The sequence below is a fragment of the Orycteropus afer genome, unplaced genomic scaffold (genome assembly GCF_000298275.1).
Source record: "Orycteropus afer afer isolate SDZICR_OR568_19922 unplaced genomic scaffold, OryAfe1.0 scaffold00006, whole genome shotgun sequence".
NCBI lineage: Eukaryota > Metazoa > Chordata > Mammalia > Tubulidentata > Orycteropodidae > Orycteropus > Orycteropus afer.
Window position 1 is genome coordinate 26499505 of NW_006921593.1, and position 25905 is coordinate 26525409.

The 25905-nt window shown below is 45.8% G+C and overlaps 1 protein-coding gene across 1 annotated transcript in view; it reads right to left on the reverse strand.

Annotated features, from left to right (window-relative positions):
• Positions 1 to 25905, reverse strand: part of GIGYF2 (GRB10 interacting GYF protein 2) — a 150085-nt gene that overhangs the window by 711 nt on the left and 123469 nt on the right. The window contains 9 exon segments of the mRNA XM_007943778.1: positions 3522 to 3669; positions 3955 to 4151; positions 5813 to 5967; positions 7061 to 7266; positions 7409 to 7603; positions 12552 to 12674; positions 17827 to 18063; positions 22898 to 23074; positions 24944 to 25105. Coding sequence (XP_007941969.1) covers positions 3522 to 3669; positions 3955 to 4151; positions 5813 to 5967; positions 7061 to 7266; positions 7409 to 7603; positions 12552 to 12674; positions 17827 to 18063; positions 22898 to 23074; positions 24944 to 25105 — 1600 coding nt within the window.

Below are 25905 nucleotides of genomic sequence, written 5' to 3' on the forward strand. Positions count from 1 at the left end.
ACGGGATGAACCAAGAAGAGTCTGATTTAGAAAAGCAGTACTGGCTGCCCATCAAGGCAACAAGTGGTGCTCACTGACATGCTGACCTCTGACCCTAACTGCCATCAGCCACAGGCAAGCAGTTCTTCAGTACACCCCATGATCAGAGACAGACCAAAAACTATTAAAAAGGTCCCTTCCAATGAGCAGTTGCCCCAAAAAAGCTATTTAGTTCATCCAGGCTGAGTAACACCTCCACTGTTCTAAGCTGCTCCTTGAAGACCAAAAAGTAAACAGGTGACGCTGCCCCTGCTAAAAGCAGTTCTGTTCGTTTGCTCTGGGTTTTCTCTCCGCCCCTTTATGTCCCTCACTGTTCAAGTTTTCAAACAAATACTCATTGAAGATGTACTGATAATAAACAAAAACGGCTTACAAATGAATAGAGCTTAATTACATGGCATCCTGGACTCAAAAACACCTAGACGGGAAGCGACGGGAAAACATCAACACACCTATTGAGGACCAAGGAGGCGGCGGCACAAGCTGCCTGCAAGGCCCAGTTAGGGAGGGGCAAAGACTCCAAGCCTGTCCTGAGTTCTACCCCTTCCATGCTGCTCCCAGAACCCACAAGGCTTCTTTCCTCGGAAAATACTGAAAGGCTCAGTGTTCATATTTTTTAAAGTACGGTTTTATGAGATAAATATAAGAAACAAAAGACTGAAGAGTTGATGAAATGAGCTTTTACTCTATTCTGAGGCAGGTTTTTCTCATCAATCTCAACAAATAATGGCTGAACTGTGACAGACACAAGAATGAGCTACAGTTTGTTATAGAATTTGTTTACAAACTAAATTACTTTTGTCATGAAAAGACACTAAGGAGGATAAGCCCGGGCAAAAAAAAAAAAGTTACCTATTATTTAATGTTACACCGATTACTGGGCTAAGGCTTTGAGCAGCCTAGTCCCTTCTAACTGTCATTAGAAAAAGGCTGGGCAATCCTACTTCCGTAGTGATAGTGCCTCGGAAACCCAAGGAGTGGTCGCTATGAGTTGAGGCCGACTCGACGGCAAATAACAACGACAACAACAACAACAACAGAAACACGATCAGGGGAGCACCGACCCCCACCTCGCCCCCAGCCATGGCACACAGAAGGGAAGTCAGGAGACCACGAGGCAGGTGAGGAGGCACGCCCAGGCACCCGACTCTGGAGGCCACAGCATCCACGCAACTGAAGGCTGGAAGGAAACTGCACCGTGTGCGTGTGCTGGCTCACAACTGCCACCTGGCTGCTCTTTCAAACTAGAGGAAGTCACAGAGGACGGAGGACAGTGATAATCAAGGTGATGCTGGAGCTCCCTCTGCCGGCTGTTTCAGAAGCAAAGGTCTACAATGGCTACTTGTGGATAAAAATCAGAAATTATTTTTCCATTCTTCCCAAGGGGAAATTTGTGACTGAAGATATTTATCAAATAATTAAGATATACATGATTAATAATAAAAACAGAAATGAGGAGGTAAAGTACAGAAATTACCAATTGTCAGAGGAATTTCCAGTTTTAGTTAAACAAATTTCCATAAAATGGCCCAGGTTAAGAGCCCATCCAAGTGACTTCCCTCAATGGCTTGTTGAATGCATTGACTGCATATGTTATTTAATTTACTTGTTTATTTACTTTGCTTGAAGATAACATGGATTCCTTAAACTCTGCTCCTACAAGTTCCTTTCCTTCCAGGGCTCTGATAGGAGGTGGCGCCAGTTACGGAACCCACGTCCAAACAGCTTCACCTCACTGTCAGAGGAACCTCCCACTGAGGCTCACCCTGGAACTCCACAGCTAACTGCAGGGGATTCTTCACTAGGACCCAGAACCAGAACTTAAGGAACGCTTTGCCATCTGTATGCACCCGTTTCTGTCAAAAGTGTGTAATATTCTGGACAGCTCTAGCCATCCTCAATCAACAGTGACTCTGAAGGCAGAAGGAAACAGAACTTCACCAGATCTCTCCATATCAAATCCAGCTTCTGGACACCCACTGCAACGGGTAGCCTTCAAAGTTAGGTTTTCGCTACATCATTTTGCTTTTTCCTGTGCAGCAAACAGCTGACTGAGCTTATAGAACCTGCCAACCAACAACCACTGAGCAGACGACAACAACGCTTGCCGTGCGGGCTCAGAAACACCTGCACACGGCATCTCCACCTGAGGTCTCCTCGGTGTTTCAACTCACTTGGCTCAACGCGTCAACGCCATGTCCTTTCCCCACAAGCCACTGTCCAGCACTCATCACTTCGGCCCTGTAACACCAGCAATCCTGCTGCTCAAGCCAGAGACCTTTCCACTCTCCTTGTCCAGGTGACTCTATTCCTAAATTCCTAAAATCCCATCTAACTCCTCTCCATCCTCAGTGCCAAAACCCTACCTCAGGCCACCAGTATCTCACCCAGTCTACTACTTGCTAGCTAATAAGCCTACCTCCTGACTGGGCCAACATCCCAAATTTCCTGTTGGCCAGTATGCCCATTCTATTTCAGACACACTGGTTTTAGTACAGCCTGTGGTTTTTACATTTATAGAGAATAATTTTAATTTCATCTCTCTCTGAGAGACTATTTGGCCAATTTTAGAAACACAGGCAGCTCATGAGCTTTGCCTGTGTTACTTATTATTCCTAAAACACCATTCCCTTTCCTTCCTGCCAGTCGTTCAGAGACCCACTCTAGGTGTCAATCTTTCTAGGAAGATGCTTTGTATGAAGACACTGGTCCTCTGTGTGAGATAAAAATAGGTGTGGGTAACATAGAACAGTGGAAAGAAAACAGGCCTCTGAAATCCCAGCTCCAAGCTCAGCAGCTGTGGGCTCCCCAGAAATGTTCTAAGTTCTCAGGACCCTGGTTGACTATGTGTAAAACTGGGCCACTCCTGCTGATGTACAGCCGTCCTGAGACACACTCATGGCACACAGAGTGGACAGCAACCAACACTGGCCTGCTTGGAGCATCTCATCACCTTTACGGTCTGCTCCCAACCAACAAGCGTTGACAGTTTACGACTCCCACTGCTCTCCCTGGGGAGCTCTGGTGGCACAGTGCCTAAGGCACTTGACTGCTAACCAGAAGGCTGGCGGTTCAAACCCACCAGCCACTCCTCGGAAGGAAGGTCGGGCAATCCCACTTCCGTAGTGATACTGCCTCGGAAACCCAAAGAGGGGTCGCTATGAGTCGGGGCTGACTCGATGGCAAACAACAACAACAACAACTGCTCTCCCTTAGGTTTATTCCTCCATTACACTGAAAAGTCCTCCAGGGAAATTCATATGAAATAAGAAATGTTTTAGAGTGCAGTGCGCCGCCCAGTATCACGGTAGCTTTCCTTACTCCCTATAGCTTGAGGCCCAGCCCTGCACTGAGAGGCCCAGTCACTACTGGCTACTACTTACCTGGAGCTGGCTGAAAACACTCCACACGGGGGGCTCACACAGGATCACTACCACCTGTGCACACCATGCCAGCACCCAGAGAGCCTGAGCTGTGCTCACCTAATAAACTGGGATCTGCTCGGACCATCTTCTGCTTTTTCTTCTTCTTGCCACTTTGTACAGCCTCAAAGTTGGATTGTTGGTTGTTGCTTTGATTGGTCTGAAATACTGAATGGAGTGCACTGTGGTCCATCCCCCACACAGAATCCTACGAGATGAGACAGCACAGCACAGGAGATTACACAGTGGGGGTGGGTCTGCCCTTCCCATCACCCAGCGTGCGGAGGCAGAGCATGGCTCTGAAAACAATGAAAGCAAGAACGGGCCTCTGAGCCACCATTTTCTTCATGTATGACATCTCCCTCAAATGCTCAGCATCCCCAAGGCCTGTCCTGGGAAACGTCACGACTTCTGGGTCTTAGTTTGCACTTCCGTGGTCACTCAGCATTCGTGGGTATTAAGACTCCTTCACGCACGGACGCGGTGCCCTCACTTCATGCTCATTTCACCCTCGTACCTGCTGCTGCTGCTGCTGCTGCCGCTGCTGGCTGGCTTTCTGTTTGGCACGGCGCTCGAGGAATTGCTTGGCAAACTCCTTGGCCTCAGAAGTATCGCCTAAATAGGCCCTGATATAATCATGGACTTCATAAGGAGATTCTACTTCTTTCAGGAAAGAAACAAATGTAGGAACTGCAACATGGGAGAGGAGAAGACATATATAGTAAAAACGAAGTAATAAAACGCCATGGTCAAAAATCTGTGTCGGTTTTTAATAGACTGCGACGCCTACTACAGATGTTAATGACAGAAACTTGAAAAGTATGCAGCTACTGTATCCTACACGCTTCTTATGTGGAGATGAAAAAAGCTGCTACCACTGTGATGCCCCCAACTGTCTGAAACAACACAGGCATAGCGCACAGGGCTAATGTCACCAACTGTTATGCTGATGGAACAGCTGTTTGCCTGGGATGGCAGTGATTGTCAAGCATTCTTTCCTTGAATTCAGTACTGTTTACTCTGAGCTTTGAGGTGTACCAGGCACCACAACACAGACTGAAGTCTCCTCCTGGAGCTTTTAATCCACGGAGAGAGTAACAGAGGGGAATCAGATGGCACACGCAAGCAGTGTACACAGGGGGAAAGCACAAGGGTAAGAGTTAGACAGACATGGGCTTCAAACCGGACCCTGAATTTTGCTGGCTGTGTGACCTTGATGAGTTACTTAACCATTCTGAGCCTCTGTTTCCTAATTTATAAAATTGCAATATTATCACCCATATCATAGAGGCACAAAATTGCTGCAAAAGTGAAATCAGCGGGGTAGCACATGTTGGCCCCTAGAAAGTGCCTAGCACATGGCAGGTGTTGCCCTACCGGTGGCAGCTGCTGCTGCTACTGCCTCATTTTCTGTGGAGACCTCAGACCCTGAGATGCTCTGCTACGCTGCAACAAAGAGCCCTTCCAGCCTATCAGCGCTGCTTCCAATAGATTCTTGGTTTTAGACAGAAGCCCCTGGGTGGTGCATATGGTTAAAGTGCTCGGCTGCTAAACAAAAGATGGGCGGTTTGAGTCTGCCCTGAGCACCTTGGAAGAAAGGCCTGGCAATATCCTGCTGAACAACCCCCCACCCCGACAGCCCTAAAGACAGCACTTCTGCTCTGAGGCACACAGGGTCACTGTGAGTTGGCGTCAACTCAGTGGCACTGGTTTGGTGTCACAGAAGAGGTGGGGAAGACAAGGCCACGTCATCTTTCAGTGTGGGGTCCTTCCACAAGAGGCCTGAGCAGCCTCTGTCCAGACTGGGGGGGCTCACTTCCACCTCAGGCACATGACCCCCACCCCCCATGAACAGCTAAGTCTAAACAAGCTGTTCTCCACACTGCGCTGGGACCTGCCACGGCCACACAGTCAGTCTACCTGCTGTGTCACATGACCCCCAGCCCCACACAGGGAGGAAGGCAATGCTGGCGCATCCCCTCACCCTTCTCTCCCAGGCTGACCTTTCCCTACCACAACAGCTGCCTTTCTCTGGACTTCACCCAGCTGGTGCCAGCACCGGCCTTTTTCATGAACTGAGGCATGTGGTGCCACAGCTTCCACTGTCCTGCACAGTGCTAAGGCAGCTAGAGATGGCACTTTTTGACAATCACTGATAACCTGTCTGGGCTCAGGATTAGAGGCCTTTTCTCACAAGGAATATTAAAACCGTCAAGTTCTTACAGCAGGTGCGGGACTTGACCTCTGCTCGATTACCCCTCCTGGATTTCCACTCCCTATTCCAACCTGCCAGCCTCTGTGCGGCTCTGCCTCTGCCATTGCACATGCTGGGCTCCCTCCCCGGTTCTTACCATCCAGGTTATTTGCCGTATTAAGGGCATGAAGCATCTGTTCACACCACTGGGTAAATCCATCCTGGGCTTTATTTACTCCCTGAAAGAGCTTCAGCAACTTTTCTTCTTCTTCTACTTTCTTATTCTGCCGGTTAGACACACCTACAGATTTACTGAAGCAAAACAATAGGGCGGTATTATATTCTCAGACACTGTTACTATCGTAATTATACTACAATACACACTGGATGACTGTCCAATAATCCAACGAATGCTTGACTCCAACACACACACACACAGAAACTCAAATACCTGGATTGGGGAGTGGGGAGGAAGACTCAATATCCCTTGAAAGCCTAGACTCAGCTAACACACTCTAGTCTGTAATTACAGAACTTCTGTTCAGAGGAGATTGTTGCATTCTCCCTGTGTCCTTAGGTAAGTTGCTTCACTTTAACTAAGCCTCAGTTTCCCCATCTGTAAAATGGCATGAACGCCCCGTAAGGTTACAAAGGCCTAGGGCAAGAGTGCCAGGCAAAGCTGCTCGAGGAGCCAACAGACACCTGTTGTCTTTCACCTAAGGTATCAGGCCTTTGTCCAAGGAGCAGCCCCCTGACAACACTACCGTTCATGAAGTGGTCACTATGTGCCAGGCACTTTACTAGCTACTTCATGTGCAGTCACATAATCTTCAGTCACGCCCATCAAGTGGCCGTTCTGTCTTCATCTTATAGGTGGGGAACTGAGGCTCAAAGCGGTCCGTCTTGCCCAAGGTCACACAGCTCTAAGTGGTAGTGCCAGGGTGTGAGCTCACGTGTGTGATACCAAGCTCCATGCTCTTTCAACAACACTGCCTACTGCGGAAAGGAAGGTAAAGACGCAATGTAACTGCTTCGTCAAAAAGCCCACAGACTTCAGGTCACTGCAGAGGTGTTCGCAATACTCACAGTGTAAATAACTTACAGTGTCAATTTAGAGAAACGCCCAACAACAGAAATGTTACACTACCCCTAACAGCTCTACATGGTTACCATGTGCTAGGCAATGGACTAAGTGCTCAGCAGCTGAAACATTCTCAGAAGGAGCCACTGGAAACAATGCAAATGTGTTTCTATGGAGAAGAAAGCAAGCATCAAAACTATGAGTCCATGTGCTTGGGCAGAGATGAAAATCATCCTCAGAAACTCAAGAATGCCCTTCCCTTGCACCTCTCCCCTAAACACAACCCCCACCCCGAGGAGCGACAGCTTCTTCACTGGCACCTACCTGAGACTAGCATTGTTCTTATTTTTATTTGCTGAATTCCTGGGTCCCACCTCTTTCACTGCATCATCCCAGAATCCCATGTTGGAGTTTTTCGTGTCAGCATTACTCCAGATACTACTGACTAGGTCAGAAGCCCACTGGTTGGGGGGACCTGTATTTATAGAGCCCCAGACAGAATTCCCAATGCTGGTGTGCAGGTTGGAATGCTGTTAAAGAAACAGACAGTGATATTTAATACCATTAAACAATACTGAAAAAAAAGATTTTAAGCCAAAGCATCCACAAGAGTCAGAAAAGAGAACTGATAATACCAGTCCACGCACTGACGGCTTAGGGAGACGGACCCACCGCATTGTTCCGGGCTCTGTTTGGTTGCTGCTGCTGCTGCTTTTGCATTTGCCTGGCCTCTTCCTGCTGAATCTCCAGAAGGGATTTCGTGGTCCCTGCAGGCTTGCCGACATTGCCCCAACCGGAGAGCTTCTGCTGCTGCTGCTGCTGCTGCTGCTGGAGCGCCTTCATCAGCTCCCTCTGCTGGCGCCTCTGCTGCGGCGCGAAAACAAAAGCATGCCTGTTTTCAGACTCATGTTGCAAACGTCCAATATACTTCTCAGGGGAGCGCAGACACATGGCCACGTGAAACTACATAAAATACTGAACTGGGTTAACTGGCTGCATATAAAGGTGTATATGGTCAGAGGTACTATGAGAAGAAGAAGAGATCAAATGCAGAATTACTTCTTAAAAATTCAGTAGAGCTTCTGACTGAACACGGAAACGAAATCTCCTATATAGCCTTACTAACCAAACCACCCACCAGCCACTCCTCGGAAGGAAGATGGGGCAATCTACTTCCGTAGTGATACTGCCTCAGAAACCCAAGGAGGGGTCGCTATGAGTCGGGGCCGACTCGACAGCACATAACAACAACAACAACAACAACAACCAAACCAAACCAAACTCACCGCCATTGAGTCAATTTTGACTCACAGTGACCCATGTTGGATTTCCAAGGCTGTAAATCTTTACAGAAGTAGATTGCCCCATCTTCCTTCTACGGAGCGGCTGGTGGGTTTGAAGTGCTGACCTTTTTGGTCAGCAGCCAAAATGCCTTTTCCACTATACCAGCAGAGCTCCTTAAGGCCTCACCGAAGTGTCAGAAAACATGTTTTTATAAAAAGCACAAGCCCCTAGTTATGGACAGAGAAAACAAGAAGAGATTTAAAAGCTGGTCATCAGATAAATAAGGTGCTCCAGTGGCTCAGCGGTCCAAGGCATTTGCCTGCTAACCAAAAGGTTGGTGGTTCAGAAAATCCACCAGCTGCTCCATGGGAGAAAGATGAGGTTGTATGCTTCCGTAATGATTTACAGCCTTGGAAATCTTATGCGGGCCATTAGGAGTTGAAATCAACCCGATGGCGAGTGGATTTTTTCTAATCGGATAAGATGACAACCAATGTAACAGGCCCAATAAATTCACACCTAAGTAAAGGAAGCTCAGAAACAGGGTAATTCATATAGAAAGCTTAGGAATTGAGGTGCTGGGTATCTCAACTAAGGCTAACAACAGGAAGACTGGCTGAAAGCCGGACTGCTTCCCCCACCCTACACATTCAGGTAATTGTCTCCCTGACCCCAGAAAGAAATGGAATGTCTCCTCGTTGGAGCGGCTGAATCAGAGCCCTAACCTTTGCCCTCCTCAGGCTCACCTCCCAGGCAAAAGACTGGTGAATCATCCTATGGGGAAACTAATCAGCTCAAGAACAAAGAAGTACAGATACCAAGAGATGAGGGGAAGTGATGCCCACCAAAGTGTACAATACACCAAACCTCCCAACAGGCTTTGTAGTACATTACTCTTAAAGATGAACACACAGCCCAGGACCACCAAACATTTGGTGTGGGCTTCTTAGAGGAAGGACAAAGCCTAAAACAAAACAACAACAACAACAAAATCAGTGCAAACAGAAACAAGACAAGGGAAAACAGGAATTAGCTTTTAAGAAAAAAAAAAAACTCACTGCCATCAAGTTGATTCCAACTCATAGTGACCCCCACTGGGTTTCCCAGTCTATTAAATCGTTATGGAAGCAGACTGCTCCATCCTTCTTCCACAGAGCAGCTGGTGGGTTCAAACTACTGACCTTTTGGTTAGCAGCCAAATGTCTTAACCACTACAACCATGAGAGTCCCAGCATTTAAGAAAGCAGTCAGTAATATCCTTAGCAGTAGGATGGCCCATGAACCAAGAACAATAGGATATAAAAAGAAACATTTAAAGAAAACAAGATCTCGAGGGAATTTAAAATAGGACTGTTGCTGTTGTTAGGTGACATCGAGTCGGCTCCGAGACAGAGTGACTCCATGTACAACAGAACAAAACACTGTCCGGTCCTGTGCCAGCCTCACAATCCTTGCTATACTTGAGCCCATCGTTGCAGCCACTGTGCCAATCCGTCCCGTTGATGGCCTTCCCGTTTCACTGATCCTCCACTTTACCAAGCATGATACCCTTCCCCAGGGAATGGTCCATTCTGACAACATGACCAAAGTAGGTCAGACAAAGTCTGGCCATTCTCACTTCCAAGGAACATTCCGGCTGTACTTCTTCCAAGACAGGTTTATTAGTTCTCCTGGCAGTCCAAGGTACTTTCAGTATTCTTTGCCAACACCACAATTCAAAAGCATCAACTATTCTTCAGTCCTCCTTATTCACAGTCCAGCTTTCACATGCATATGAGGCAACTGAAAACACCATGCCCTGGGTTATGCACACCTTAGTCTTCAAAAGACACATCTCTGCTATTCGGCAATTGAAGGAGGTCTTTTGCAGCACATCTGCCCAGTGTAATACCTCATCTGATCTCCTGACTGCTGCTTCCATGACTACTGACTGTGGAACCAAGTAATATGAAATCTTTGACAACTTCAGTCTTTTCTCCATTTATCGTGATCCTGCTTATTGGTCTAGTTGTGAGGATTTATGTTTTCTGTATACTGAAATGTAATCCATACTAGAGACTGCAGTCTTCAATTTTCATCAGTAAGTGCTTCAAGTCTTCTCTACTTTCAGCAAGCAAGGCTGTTGTCACCTGCATATCACAGGTTGTTAATAATTCTTCCTCCGATCCTGATGGCACATTCTTATTATAGCCCAGCTTCTCGGATTATTTGCTAAGCATACAGACTGAATAAATATGGTCAAAGGATACAACCCTGATGCACTCCCTTTCTGATTTTAAACCATGCAGTGTACTCTTGTTCTGTCTGAACGACAGCCTCCTGGTCTATGTACAGGTTCCTCATGAACACAACTAAGTGTTCTGGAATTCCCATTCTTCTCAATGTCATCCGTAATTTGTTATCTACACAGTCGAATCCCTTCGCGTAGTCAATAAAACATCTTTCTGGATTCTTTGCTTTGAGCCAAGACCCATCAGACACCAGTAATGAAACAGGATAGCATAAATTGAAAGTTCAACAGAAGAACAGAAAAATAAAAATGAGGAAAAGTTCCATTAGGAAAGATAAGACAGAGAAAAGATTAAAAAATTAAAATCAGTCGAAGGGGGCAATCTCAGATGACACAAGACTGGCTGAACAGCAAGTAAGAACCTCCAGACTGGAAGAGGGTAGAGGGATCCGGGAAAGACGTTTCCCAGGAACAGAAGCAATGAAGTGATCTGAGGTTCCTCTACGTGGGAAACAGGTATTAAGTGACGTCTCATAAAGCTTCTGAAGGGTGTAGGAAGATGCAGACGTTAAAAGAAAATTAATCAAAGAAAATGAGTAAGAGGCAATCATCAACTTCTCACCAGAGGCGTTAATAAAAAGATGAACAAGACTGTGATTCCCACTGTGATCCTCACTATTAATTCTGTTTTATTCAGCAGAGATCCAAGTTATGGAAATAATTTCTAGCCTTGAAAGAAGAGATACTTTGCTCCTCCAAATTTGTTGACAACCTTTCAGAGAGAAATAATTTCAGAGAAAGTTGTCTTATCCTTCTTTTTTTTAAAAGAAGGTGAGGGTTGGATGATTTTCAAGGTAAAGCACGTCAACACCGTGGCCCTTGTTTCAGGGAACATACTACCCAGGTCCAAAAACGATGACATAGCTTCTCTCACAAACAACTGCTCTGTCTCCAATCACAGCCCCAAGCACTTTCTCCAGGTCTTTGCTACATGAAGTCACCTTTTCAGAGGCCCTCCCAGGCCACACTACTTACAAATGGACAGTCACTCCTATCACCATAACCATTTCATGTCCTAAGATACAATGCCTTCCCACTTTCCTTCCCTCTGGAGCTTACTTACTACCTCCTACTTTAATCCTGTGTATTAAAGGCACAGATTTTTGTCTGGTTTAGTCTCAGCTATATCCCCAGACTATAACAAAGTAAACCTGCTGCCATTCAGTTGATTCCAACTCATAGAGACCCTATAGGACGGAGCAGAACCGCCTCCTTAGGGTTTCCTAGGCTGTAAATCTTTACAGAAGCAGAGTGCATCGTCTTTCCCTCATGGAGCAGCTGGTGGGTGTGAACCACCCACATTTCAGGTAGTGCTCAAGCACTTTAACCACTGTACTACCACCAGGGCTCCCTGTAACTGAGTAGGTATCCAGTAATGTGGTGAACGAATGAACACGGCCCCTGATGGCATGCTGATCCAGCTCCCCTGTCAAGAACCATGCTCTTGCTTTGTTCCGTCTCTCATATCTTTGCGTACTTCCTTACTAATATCAACTACAGAATACAGATTTAAAAGCAGAGATACCTTCTTTCATTTTCTAGGTTAGTCAGAAAACGTTAACACCTTTTAGAGAAAAATGTATTCTGTATTCTAAACATCAAATTTACAAAAGTATGTTTTCTACAAAACTCACCCACAATTTTAAATGACCCATGTAAATTTATTTACAAGCCACTGGGAAGAGCTGTAATAAAATGTTCAAGACAACTGCACATTTCTGCCACCCAACTGTATTCCTAGCAGATCCTCCATATCTGTCAAAGGGGCAGCAGTGGCTCAACGGTAGACCCTTTGCCTGGAAACCACGGTTCAGTTCCCAGCCAGTGTACCTCACACACCTGGCTCTCAGTGGTGGTTTGCGTGTTGCTACGATGCTGGACAAGTTTCTGCTGAGCTTCCAGACTAGGACAGACTAGGAAGAAAAGCCTGGCAACCTACTTGCAAAAATCAGCCAAGGAAAACATGCTGGATCCCAACAGTCCATTTCACAACCCATCGAGGGGCTGGCGCAGGACCACGCAGTGCTGTGCTCCATCGTGGATGGGTTCGCCGTGAGTCGGGGCTACTGGATGGCAGCTAGCATTTGTTAGAGTGACCAAACTGTCACTGAAAGCACTGCATAATGAACATCCACTGTAACAATACTGACACCAAGAACCTCCTTCAGCAGCCACTAACCCACAATGCACACTAGTGATTCAGGAACTGCTTCACTAGACCACTTTCACTTTCAAATTTACCTCTTCTCGAAGCTGCCGTTCTCGTTCTTCTTCCAATTTTTGGATTTCAGCCAAAGACAGTGTCGCCTGGGACTGACATGCCGCTGTACTGGACTGCTGGCCCCACGTTGAAGAAGAGGGGAGCTAACAAACAAGGGAAAGAGTTCATGAGACAAGGGGGGCTGGAAACCAACAATGATGCACAGTGCACAGCCAGCCACACAGCATGTTTCCCTCAACTCTCCAGCATCCAATGCCACTTTAACATGGGATTCTCTTGCAATTTTTGCTTCCTTAATCTCTTGTCACTACCCCAAACCTTGTATGATTTTAAACAATTTAGGACAAAAAATACATACACTTGTATTTGATCTACCATTTTGGGACTGCAAATGTTACATCTGGCCCTGACATACACAGCAATACACATCCAACCAAGTGAAAGGAGGCAACAAAAGTATCAAGACTGGCCTGGAGATTTTTAATCCCACTAGGTAAAAAGGGGAAGGTTATGCTCTGGCAGAGAAAGGGCTAAGGACGAGCATGTGAAGGGAGGGCTGGAGCGGCAGCTATGGGAACCACAGGCAGAGTTCCCCATGGGCTTTGAGGAGATGGGGTGCCTCTGAACCAGGCTGTAGCTTCTAGTCACCAGCACAAAGCTGTCTGTATCCAAGTGTGCTGGTTTTCCTGTCCCTTAACATTACTGAGAGTAGTGTAACTATTTGAGTCCTGAAAATAATGTTTTCAAAAGCCTAGTTATTCTAAGAGAAGCCTTGTCCTTTGTGGTCAGAACAGTTAACACTGCAATTTTGAAATGTCTTATGAATCTTTAAAAAAACAAAAAAGAGATAAAGCCATTTAAAAATTGTTTAATAAATATATGGATTAAAACAAACAATATACAAAACAGTCCTACAAAGAATGGACAGCAGAAATTTCTAAGAGGAGAAATGATGGATAAAGGGCAAACCATTTATATTTTCCCTGACATTGTCAAATAATTCTAAAATTATAAAAACCCTTGGGAGAAAACAGAAGAGTAAATCTTCATGACGTCAAACTTCACAACGGATTCTCAGACACGACACCTAAAGCACAAGTAACAAAAGAAAAACAAACTATTGTTGTCAGTGCCATCAGCTCCGACACACAGTGACCCTAAGCACAACACAACAAAACACTGCCCGGCCCTGCACCCCCCTCACGATCGTTGACACACTCGGGCCCGTCTTTACAACCCATGTCAGTGCATCTCGCTCAGGGTCCTTCCCTGTTTTGCGAACCCTCTACTTTATCCAAGCACGGCATCCTTCTCCAGAGAATGGTCCCTTCTAACACCATGACCAAAGTAAAAGAGACCAAGTCTGGTCATCCTCACTTCTAAGGAGCATTCTGGCTGCACTTCTTCCAAGACAGATTTGTTTGTTCTTCTGGCACTCCCTGGTACTTTCAATATTCTTCATCCACACCACAATTCAAAGGAATCAATTCTTCTTCAGTTTTCCTTATTTATTGTCCACCTTTCACACACTTCTGAGGCAAACGGAAATACCACGGCTTGGGTCAGGTGCACCTTAGTCTTCAAAGTGGCACTTTTGCTCTTTAATACTTTAAAGAGGTCTTTTACAGCAGATTTCCCCAGACTTCTGATTTCTTGACTGCTGCTTCCATGGACATTGATTATGGATCCAAGTAAAATTAAATCCCTGACAACTGCAATCTTTTCTCCGTTTACTGTGATGCTGCTTACTGGTCTAGTTCTGAAGATTTCTGTTTTCTTTATGTTGAGGTATAATCCATACTAGACAGTGTAGTCTTTGATCTTCATCAGTAAGTGCTTCAAGTCATCTTTACTTTCAGCAAGCAAGGTTTTGTTGTCTGTATACTGTAGGTTGTTGATGAGTCTTCCTCCAATCCTGATCCTACATTCTTCTTCATATAGTCCAGCTTCTTGGATTTGCTCAGCATACAGACTGAGTGAGGATGGTAAAAGGATACAACCCTGATGCACACTGTTCTAGTTACCTAGTGCTGCTCTGATGACAATATATCACAAATGGGATGGCCTTAACAAACAGGAGTTTATTATCTTACAGTTTGGAGGCTTTAAGTCCAAGTTCAAAGTGCCAGGCTCTAAGGGCTGGGTGAAAGCCCCTCAACCTTATCTTGGGGTCCAGCTCTGCCTCCTGCTCCCAGCCCACTGGAGCTAGAGGCATTTCTTCACTCAGACAGCTGCTGGCTGCTGAGGCTGAGAAGCCCAAGGTTGACAAGTAAAAAGTCACACTCCCGATGTTATCACACCACATGGAGGTCATTAATTCAAGTTCATCGTAAGTCCTAAGGTTGGCAGAGTATGGCAGGCTGCTGAACGACGACATGGCTACATGCAGGGTCCAAGCGTGCCATATGCTAGAGACCATTTCCAAAGCTGCTCCTTATACATGGGAAGCAGACCACATACCCAAAGCCGCTATTCAGCTGCTGCTTGTGGAAGATCCCACCATGGAGCTGATTGCCAGTCTCATCATGGGGAATAACCACCACTAGCTGCCTGCCCAGCCACTCAACCAGGCCCAGCCAAGTTGACACAAAAACAAAACTACCACACACACCTTTCCTCATTTTAAACCACACAATATCCTCTTGTTTTCTTTGAACAACGGCCTCTTGGTCTATGCACAGGTTCCTCATGAGCACAATTAAGTGTTCTGGAATTCCCAATCCTGTCAATGTTATCCATAATTTGTTATGATAAACAGTCAAATGCCTCTGCAGAGTCACTAAAACAGATAAACATCTTTCTGGTATTCTCTGCTTTCAGCCAAGATCCATCTGACATCAGCAATGATACCCCTCATTCCACATCCTCCTCTGAATCTAGCTTGAATTTCTGGAAGTTCTGTCAATATACTGCTGCAACCGTTTTTAATTATCTTCAGCAAAATTTTACTTGCATGCGTATTAATGAGATTGTTCTATAATTTCCACATTCTGTTGGATCACCTTTCTTTGGAATGGGCACAAATATGGATCTCTTCCAATTGGTTAGCCGGTAGCTGTCTTCCAAATTTCTTGGCATAAACGAGTCTGCACCACCAGTGGTGCATCAGTTTGCTCAAACATTTCAACAGGTATTCTATCAGTTCCTGGAGCCTTGTTTTTCATCAATTCCTTCAGTGGCAGCTTGGACTTACTCCTTCAGTATCATTGGTTCTTGATCATATGCTATTCACCTGGAATGGCTGAGTGTTGTTATGGTCCCCTAGTGCTGCTGTAACAGACATATTACCAGAAGATGACTCTAACAAACAGGGATTTATTCTCTTACAGTTTAGGGGACTAGAAGTCTGAGTTCAAAGTGCCAGTGCTAGGGGCGGGATGACCCCTCAACCTTGGACTTTAGTTCTGCTTCTTGCTCCTGGCCCACTGAATCTGGAGGCCGTCTCTTAACTCAAGCAACTTCTGGCTGCTAGGCTGAGAAACCCAAGGTCAACAAGTAACACGGCAGACCACTAGTTCAAGTCCAGAAACCATCCCAAGATCGGCAGGCAACATGGCAGGCTGCTGAATGAAGACTCAGCTAAATGCAGGATCCAAGCATGCCAAAAAGCTAAAGACCTTTCTCAAAGCTGCTTCTTATATACTGGAAGCAGACCATATCCCTAAAGCAGCTACTCACAGCAGATTCCACCATGGAGCTGATTATCAGTCTCACTACGGGGAATCACTACATCTAGCTGGCCAGCCACTCAAAATCAGGCCCAACCAAGGTGACACATAACCTTAAGTACCATAAGTACTGACCAGTTCTTTTTGGTACAGTGACTCCGTTTATTTCTTCCATCTTCTTTCGATGCTTCCTGGGTCATTCGATATCTTGTCCATAGAATCCTTTAATATCGAAATTCAAGACTTGAACTTTTCCTCCCTTTCTGCTTTTGAAATGGCAACTGTGTTCTTCTTCCCTTTTTTCTAACTCCAGGTCTTTGCACATTTCATTGTAATACTTGACTTGGTCTTCTCAAGCTGCTCTTTGAAATCTTCTGTTCAGTTCTTTTACTTTATCATTTCTTCCACACCCCTGACACAGTATGTGCAACAGTCCACCACAGCTAGTTTTAGTACATTTTCATCCTCTGTCATCCCTCTACGTCCCCCAATGTCCCTCAGCCCTGAGCAGCCACAAATCTCCCCTCTGTATTTTAATAGCCTATCCTGGGCATTTCCTGTGAGTGGATCGTATGATACGTGGTCCTTTGTGACTGTCGTCTTTCGCTCAGCATCATGTTTTCCAGTTCATCCGTGTTGTAACATGTCAGTGCTTCAGTCTCCTTCATGGCCAGTAATTCTCCATTGTATATGTAGATCACATTTTGTTTATCCATTTATCAGTTGATGGATATTTGGGTCGTTTCCGTCTTTAGACTGTTAGAGATAAGGCCACTCATAACAGTCACAGGCACATTTTTGGGTGGATGCATGCTCTTGTTTCTTCAGGAGCTAGGAATCAGATTGCTGGGCCTTTATGGTAACTGTCTTTATTTGAGCTCTCTAAGCCCACCACCACTAGGCCTACATCAAAGCCCTCTCTCCCTACCTGGGGGACTCCACCAGCACCCCTCAGCTGGTCTGCTGACTTCCAGGCGTGTCGTCCTCAAGTCCATCTTCAGGTTAGCTCTCAGGGTGACCTATTTACTCCTGTAAGCCTGATGGTACTGTTCCCCGTCTGAGAGTGCTCAGAGGCCCACTCTTTCCACATACTCTGAAGTCCTCAGTCTTTAGCCGGGTGTATGCAGCCCCTGGAGAACTGGCCTCTGCCCACTCTCAATGCAGACCTCACATTCCAGCAACAGTAAAATATGCTTTTCAAACCCCCCAAACATGCCACAGTCTTTCCAAACTTCATACCTCTCTTTACCCCATGTTGTCTCCTCTCCCACACACATCTCCCTCCTCATTTGCCATGCCACTTGGTTACTTCTCACAATTATCCCTCCCTAAAGACTCCATTTGAAAGTGGCCTTTTTCTTTCTTTTTTTCTTTTTTAGGAAGGCTTTCTAAACTTGCCAGGGTACAGTAGGGAAATCTTGGTTGTGCCTGTCTCACTGCTCACGTCCTAGCCTCATCTGTTTATTCCTCTTTTGTTTCAATGCCTCACACAGAGTGCATTCTGGTACCATATTCTGCTGCTGATCAATCCATCAAACCAAAGCAGTAAGACTTAACAACAAAGGCAGCACAGCCCTTTACTGCTCCTGGGCCGACGCGGCTCCTGCAGCCGGCGCCTGGCGCCTACCTTCATCTGGGCCAGCTGCTGCTGCTGCTGTTGCTGCTGCAGCCTGCGCAGTGCCTCCTGCTGCCGCTGCCTCTGGCGCATCAGCTCCTTCTGCCGCTGCAGCTCCAGCTCCTGCCTCTTGCGCTCCTCCTCCTCGTGCCGCAGGCGGGCTGCCTCCTCTTCCACCCGCAGCCGGTTTTCCTCTAATCGGCGCTGAGCTGCTTCCTCTTCCCGGGCCCATTTTGCAGCCTCCTCTTCCTTCCCAGAGGGATAAATCAGAGAAATGGGGAAAAAAATCAATTGTAGTAAAAGATCCAAGTAATAGCTGAAGGCTTTTGCCAAATGGCTATAGAACTGACAAAGCAACACAAACTTAATGACATAAGGTTTCAAAATACACATTCGGGTTTCCTCCACCACCCCATGCCTATGAGACCCTTCCTAAAGTAGAATGATGTGAAGGGAAAATACAATTACCATTCCTGTATGTGGGAAACTTAGCATTCCCAGACTCAAAAACTAACCTACCAAATCACACCACATAACCCATAAACCTAAGACAACATTAGCATGTAGCAGTCACCGTGACTTTTAAGGCTTCCAGCAGCCATATTTATTCAATCTATATGCTGAGCAAATAATCTGAGAAGCTGGACTACATGAAGAACGCAGCATCAGGACTGGAAGAACACTCATTAACCAGCTTCGATATACAAACGACACAGCCTTTCTTGCTGAAAGTGAAGATGACTTCAAGCACTTACTGATAAAGATCAGACTATAGCCTTCAATATAGATTACACCTCACCATGAAGAACACAAAAATCCTCACAACTGGACTATAAGCAGCATCACGAAAAACACAGAAAACAATGAAGCTGTCAGGGATTTCATTTTGTTTGGATCCACAATCAACACCCATGGAAGCAGCAGTCAAGAAATCAAGTGACATTGGGCAAATCTGCTGCAAAAGACCTCGTTAAAGTATTAAAGAGCAAAGATGTCACTTTGACTAAGGTGCCTGACTCAAGCTGTGTATTTTCAATTGCCTCATATGCATATGAAAGCTAGAGAATGAAAAAGGAAGACTGAAGAATTGATGCAACTCAAGTACAATGTTGGTGAACAGAACTGAATATATCATGGACTGCCAGGAAAAGAAACAAATCCATCTTGGATGCAGTACATCTGGAATGCTCCTTAGAAGCACGGATGGCAAATCGTCACCTCTCAGACTTTGGTCATATTGTCAGGAAAGACCAGTCCCTGGAGAAGGATGTCATGCTTAGTAAAGTGGAAGCCAGCGAAAAAGAAGGCCCTCAAGGAGATGGACTGACACAGTGGCTGCAACAATGGGCTCAAGCACAGCAAGGACTGTGAGGACGGCACAGGAGGATCGGGCCGTGTTCATTCTGTTGTCCACAGGGTCGCTGAGTCAGAACCAACTTGATGGCACCTAACAACAGCAACAACACAGTGTTCACAGGCACAGTTCAAAGCTACAGCAGCTCGATGGCGAGATACTGAGTGCAGTTCCTGGGGAAGGAGCTTGGTGACGGATGCCACTTTCACTGCTCTGGGTGCACATGCCCCTCTAATGGCTCACTGCCAAAGAAACACTGAAGGCTAGTTTTGCTTCTCACCTTTTTCTGTAAAAGCGACAATCCTCTTCAGATTCCTTTCAGTTGGGGAAAACATACTAATGTAGGTCTTTCCTACCAGCGAAGTGGTGTAAAGCAAACTTTCAAAAAGCAGAGGATACCTGTGCAGTAACCACAGAGGCTGGTGTGCTTCCAGGACAGCACTCTAATTCACCTGATAGTTTCTACATAAAAGCAACAGTGCTCCGAATGCTTTGGTCCAAGTACTGATCTCTAAGGGGCTCCACCGGTGGCTCACCACCACACCCAGGAAAGCCTCCCACATGAGGCAGAACCGGCCTGTCAGTGCACTAAGTGCAGAGACCTGCCGGGACCTTACAGGATGCTGACTACCAGGAAGGCTTCAGAGAGTTCTGGAACCAAAGTGACTTTTCAAAGCCACTGGATTCCACCACTGGTCTCACCCTTATGGACCACCCACGGCCCACAGGTCCTTCAGAACCTCTCCCTCTACGGCCTCTCGATTACTTTCTCCCTCACATGGTCTTCTTCCTTCTGCTTCCCTCCCTCAAACCACCCCACTGCACCCTCAGAAATACTTCTCGCCTCTGCAGAGTCCATTCCTTGTGCCTGCAATGCCGAGGTCAATGTCAGTCACTCTACAAAGATGTCTCCTGCCTTTTGGAGGAGTCCTCACCTCCACCTTGTGCTGATCAAGAACTGTACCTTGTCCTTATTTCTCTAGCTGCTCCTAGCCCACCTGCGGCAGACCTTGTTGGCCACCTAACTAACAACCATCTCTCTGCCACATCACAAGTCAAAGAGTGCCAGATTTTGCTTTTCAAGCTTTCAATGTAACTAGGGGCAGCCATGTGACTCAATTTAGGTCAAAGAATAATGAAAGGAAGCCTGCTGTGAAGTTTCCAGGAAAGATACTCTTCCCAGAAAAAAAAGGAGAGCTACGCAAGAAGGGCTACGTCCTTCTTGTACAGGGTGTGAGGTTCACTCAAAGTCCGCACACCAAGAGATGGGAACACAGAATCCCTAACGACCCCCCTTAGTCACTGGAGCAAGCGTGCAACCACCCTGCCGCCAGGCTATTTGATGTGAGGCAACAATGTCATCTAGTTTTCAAACCACTTTTAAGTATTCTGATTTTGCAGCTGAAAGCCTCCTAAATGTGGCATTTACTTCTTTGTACATTCATCACCCTTATAGTCTGTGAGCTTACTAAGGGAAGACATGATTTCTTTTAAAGTCCTATATTCCACCAGGAACCCAGCCCAGCCTCTGGCATACAGCACATGAACTACGGTAACTATTACATGAATAAGCAAAGAACGAATCAATACACAACCTAACCTGGAAGCCACCCTCCTCTTCTACAAACAACTTTTCTAACCGTTCAATCAACGTCAATAGCTGACTGATGACTGAAGGGTCTGAAAGAGTTTCAACCGAGAACCCAGACAAAAGTAGGAATTCACCAGCTTTGCAACAATCTCACCAACAAAAATCCACCTATGTCTTAAGTCACCTCCTACCAAAGAGGATGGTCAGGGAAGAGGGGAAAGAGTGACCTTATAGCAGAGAAACCTGGCAGACACTCCTTCAGCCAGATGGGCAAAGCCACCCTCACTAATCCTCCATGGTGTGGGTATGGCATATCCCCTTGGCATGATGTGATGAAAATGTGGGTTACCTCTGTGATCACTCTCCCAAAACCAAAAACCCCAGACTAACCATGAGAAGACCCTCAGATAAATCCTAACAGAGGGGTATCATCTAACATACTAGTACTCCTCAAAACTGTCAAAGTCACCAAAAACAAGGAGAATCTGAGAACTGTCACAGCTAAGGAAACATGACAACAAAATATAACATGGTACCCCAGATGACACCCTGGAACGGAAAAAGGACACTAGTTAAAAACTGAGGACATCTGAATAAAGTAAGGACTTTAGTTAATTACAACATATTAATATTCATTCCTTATAACACAAATTTATCATACCGGCATAAGATATTAATAACAGCGGAAACTGTGCAAGGGTATACAGGAACCCTCTGTACTATCTTCTCAATCTTTCTGTAGATCCAAACTGTTCTCAAAATAAAGTCTATTGATTGAAAAAAAATCCCTATCTATGTTCTTGAAACAATAAAGTGAAACACTTTGGGGGTTCTGGCTACCTGCAATGGTAGAGGGCTTGACTGGACCAACCCTCCCACATATAATTACAAAAGCTAAACAAAGTATCAACCAGAAACAATAAAACAGCACCAGAAAGAAACCTATGAGAGGTCTGCCCTTGAAAGAAACCTGTGAGAGGTCTACCCTTGAAAGGCCAAGGGCAAGATGTGGGATTTGCCAGGTTACAGCTATTTGCCTGAGGGCACTTTCCAATCCAGGTGGACAAAAACCTAACTACCCTGAGATGTCAACAGGCAGAGTTCTGGGCCTGAACTTCCTTGTTCTTTAAGTCATCATTAAAACCACAATAGGATACTGCCACATCCCAACTAGAACGGTAAAAAGCTTGACAACACCAAATGATGACAAGAATGTACAATGAGATTTTTCATACACTGCTGACGGTAACTGAAAACAATACAACCATTGTGGGAAAAGTTTGGGATTTTCTTATAAAGTTAAACACACTCCTACCCTCTGACCCAGCAATTCTACTCCTGGGTGTTTATCAAGAAAAATGACTTATATACCCATAGCAAAACCAAGGACAACCCAAATGCCCTCAACTGGAGAACAGAAAAACAGAACAGTCATGCAATGGGACACTACCCGGCAACAGCAACCAAATGAAGTACTGGTACCTACAACAACACGGCACTCCCAGACATGAGGCTGAACAAAAAGCCACATTCAAAACAGTACGTACTGCTACAACTCCGCATGTAGGAAATTCTAGACGACACAAAGGCAAAAAAACCAGAAGGCTGATTTTCTCTGTGGATGTGAGGAGTGGACTGACTGGAAAAATGCTTTATATCGTGACAGGGGTGTGGGTTATAAGGCTGTACCTCTGTCACTGTGCTGCTCAAATGTGTGTATTTCAATGGATATAAATTATATCTTAAAAAAAAAACCTCATGAAAAGAAGAGTAAGGAATGAGTGGCGGTTGACAGAATAGAAACAGCAGAACGTTAGTAATCCCTGAATTGGGCAATAGGGATGCAGCGATGATTCCTAATACTATTCTGTTTGTCTAAGTCTGAAACTTGCTAAAAAGAAAATATTTCGTAACTTCTCTTACCATATATCTGAGAAAAAGCCAGAAAGAAATTTGCTTTTCCTCAAAAAATAGGTTTTCATTTTAAGAAAAAAGAAATGTAGTAGTAAGAGCCAGTTAGGTTTCTTTCGGTAGTCGAAACAAAATGACATTTTAGAGCGACTGTGCTAATAATACCTCCCTAATTCCTGCCTCCTGATTAACCCAAAGGAGCTGTGAGAAGCCCAAGCCATGGCCACCTGCTTGCGCAGCAGCTCCTGCTCCTCGCGCCGCCTCTCCTCCTCCCGCCGCCTCTCCTCCTCGCGCCGCCTCTCCTCCAGGCTCCGAAGGGCTGCTTCTTGCTGCTGCCGCTCCTCCTCTTCTCTCTGCCGCCTCAGCGCAATTTCTTGCTCCCTCTGACGTCGCAGAGCCTCTTCCTAAAGACAACAGGGGATGAAACGGCGGGTCTCAGATAATGTGTCCTATCCAAGTTTGAAAAGGAGGAGATTATCTAGTACTAAAACTCTTAACAGTCAATACAGGAAAGTATACAACCAAGTTCCAGAGTAAAAAAGCATGTATATGTGAGTTGGCGAGTGGGTACAACGAGACTTACAAGTTTTTGTTTTTAAAATCTTAGTAGTTACACAGCAATGCACTGTGCTTTGTCCTGGTTTCGGTATTAGCTCCACCTCTCACTGATCCAACGCTGGAAGGGCTACGTGGGACGTGGGGGGGGGGGGCGGCAGGGGAGCCTATCGTGTCTCCATTGGTACTTTCAGTGTCTATTTCTGACCTATGGAGCAATCAGACCCTGGGAGCAGGAGCAAGCCCTCCAGTCCCTGAATACAGCAGTGCTTCCCTGAGAATGCTCCAGATGTTCTGCAGAACCAACCTTCCACTAAGAGAACCAGGTATCACACAAGGGTCCCACTGCCAAGTAAACTTAGGAAACGCTGAGCCAAACAGAATTAAACAGGTTTTACTGCAATACTCCTCACAGCTAGCACACGCTGACTCTAAGAAACAGTTTGGAAACTGAAGCTCAGGTGGCCCTTTTTGCTTTTTACAGAGTGCCTTTTGGGGCCGATGAGTAGGAAACGTGAGGTAAGGGCCAGACTTAGAGCCATTATAGAGTGGACTATTTCACTGGCATCTATGAAGCACTCCAGTAGAAAAGAGGGCAAGCGTATCAACAGAGAATTCCAAAAAAAGACATGTAGCTGGCCAAAAACGTTAAATCTCACCCACCAAAAACCCATTACCATCGAATCGATTCCAACTCACAGCAATCCCCATTGGGTTTCCAAGGCTATAGATCTTTATGGAAATAGACTGCCCTGCCTTCCTTCCACAGAGCAGCTGGCTGATTTGAACCGCCAACCCGGTCAGCAGTTAAATGCCTTAGGCACTACACCACCAGAACTCCTTGTTAAACCTCACAGGTGATAAATACTTAGGCAAAGACTAAGCTGTAAAGGTTTTCATTTAAACACTCATGTAACAGTGAGAAATTGGGAACTACCTTCATGTTCAATAATACAGAATTGGCTAAATTATTAACACTTACCTATAAAATGGGGGCTCTGGTAGCATGGTGCCTAAGGCACTTGACTGCTAATCAGAAGGCTGGCGGTTCAAACCCACCAGCTACTCCTTGGAAGGAAGACGGGGCAATCTACTTCCGTAGTGATACTGCCTCAGAAACCCAAGGAGGGGTCGCTATGAGTCGGGTCCGACTCGACGGCACATAACAACAACAACCACCTATAAAATGAAGTTTCATATAGCAAATACGACGATACAGATTTGTAGAAGTATACTGGACATGGGAAAATGACACAATATATATATCCAAAGGTAGGTTACAGAACCCCAAGTACAGATGATAAAAAACACCTCTTAAAAATAAAAAGCCTATGCCATTTTCAGTATGGTTTCTCCCTCTTTCCAGAACACAAGTCCTCGCTACAGCAGTGAAAGTAAAAGGGGCTCATCCAGGAAAAGAGCAAAGAAAGGGCAGAGGTCTGCATCAGAGAGAAAGAGAACTTTATAAAAAGCACACCTGACTTTTAAATATGTGACATTTAATGGTGCACACCAGTTACTTCCCTCCCTCCTGGTTTTTATCAGCAAGGGTAGAACTTCAGAGACCTAACTGCTCTATAAAACCACAGGAAATACACAAAGGAATTACATTCCAAAGATGCAGTGGGACTGTGGGTGTTTGTGGAGAGGTGAGTGAGTCTTCCAGGCCTCACCCCACCCCACCCCACCCCGGGCAGAGCTCTCGCTGCTGTGTGTACCTGTTTCCTTCGGGCAAGCTCTTCTTCCTCCCGCCTCTTCCTCTCCTCCTCCTGCTGTCTCCGGAGAAGTTCCTCCTGTTGTCTCCGGAGTTCTTCCTGCCTCTTGCGCTCCTCCTCTTCCCGTTTTGCCCTCATTTCCGCCTCTCTTCTCTCCTGCTCTAGCTGTGGTGACACAAGAGTCCTCTTAGAGACCTGAATGTAAGCACAGGACACTAACCCCACTGGGTTAGCACTGGCAGCAGGAGCCGGGCACGCAGGCACAACCACTCACTGAGTTGCCTGTGATGGATCCCTCCCCCAGTCAGCGCTCTTAGGAGCTCTGGTATGTCACAGCAACATCAGGACAGTTTCACACTCTCAAAACGGAATGTGCTTTCCCCTCACCTATTTGCCCACCTCCTCACTCCAAACTCTGCTAACCACACCACAGCTCCAGATGTGGTGGGAAGAGGCCAATAGGAAAGAGATGTAAGAATTCCCATGGAGTGATATTTCTTTCCTTGGTCCTATAAAAAGATTGCTGGCTACAGATACAACCTGGGTGGCTACAAGATTTTAACAGCAATGCTGTAAAGCTGCTAGTGTAAAAAATCACAGAATTGTTTGAAGTTTGAAGACGAATAGTTGAACAAATTCTATCACTTACAGTTTCTAAATACTAGTCAGAGCCAGCACCTACCCTCTAGCCTCAGCCTCTACTTTTTTCATCCACATTCCAAAGAGTCTCTTACCTGGTTTCCTAGCATCCTGTTTTGCCCACTTTCCTAGCTCAATACCACCTATCCATGCATGCACACACACACCAAAAAAAAATCACTCCCAGGCTTACTTTCAACAACACCCCCTAAAGTCTGTCGCATGACCTATGCCAGGCTATTCACGACTGGCTTGCTGAACCGTGTGTAGTCCGCTCTCCCAATATCTACCCGAGACCCACCATGGCTCCACCCAGACTGAATTAC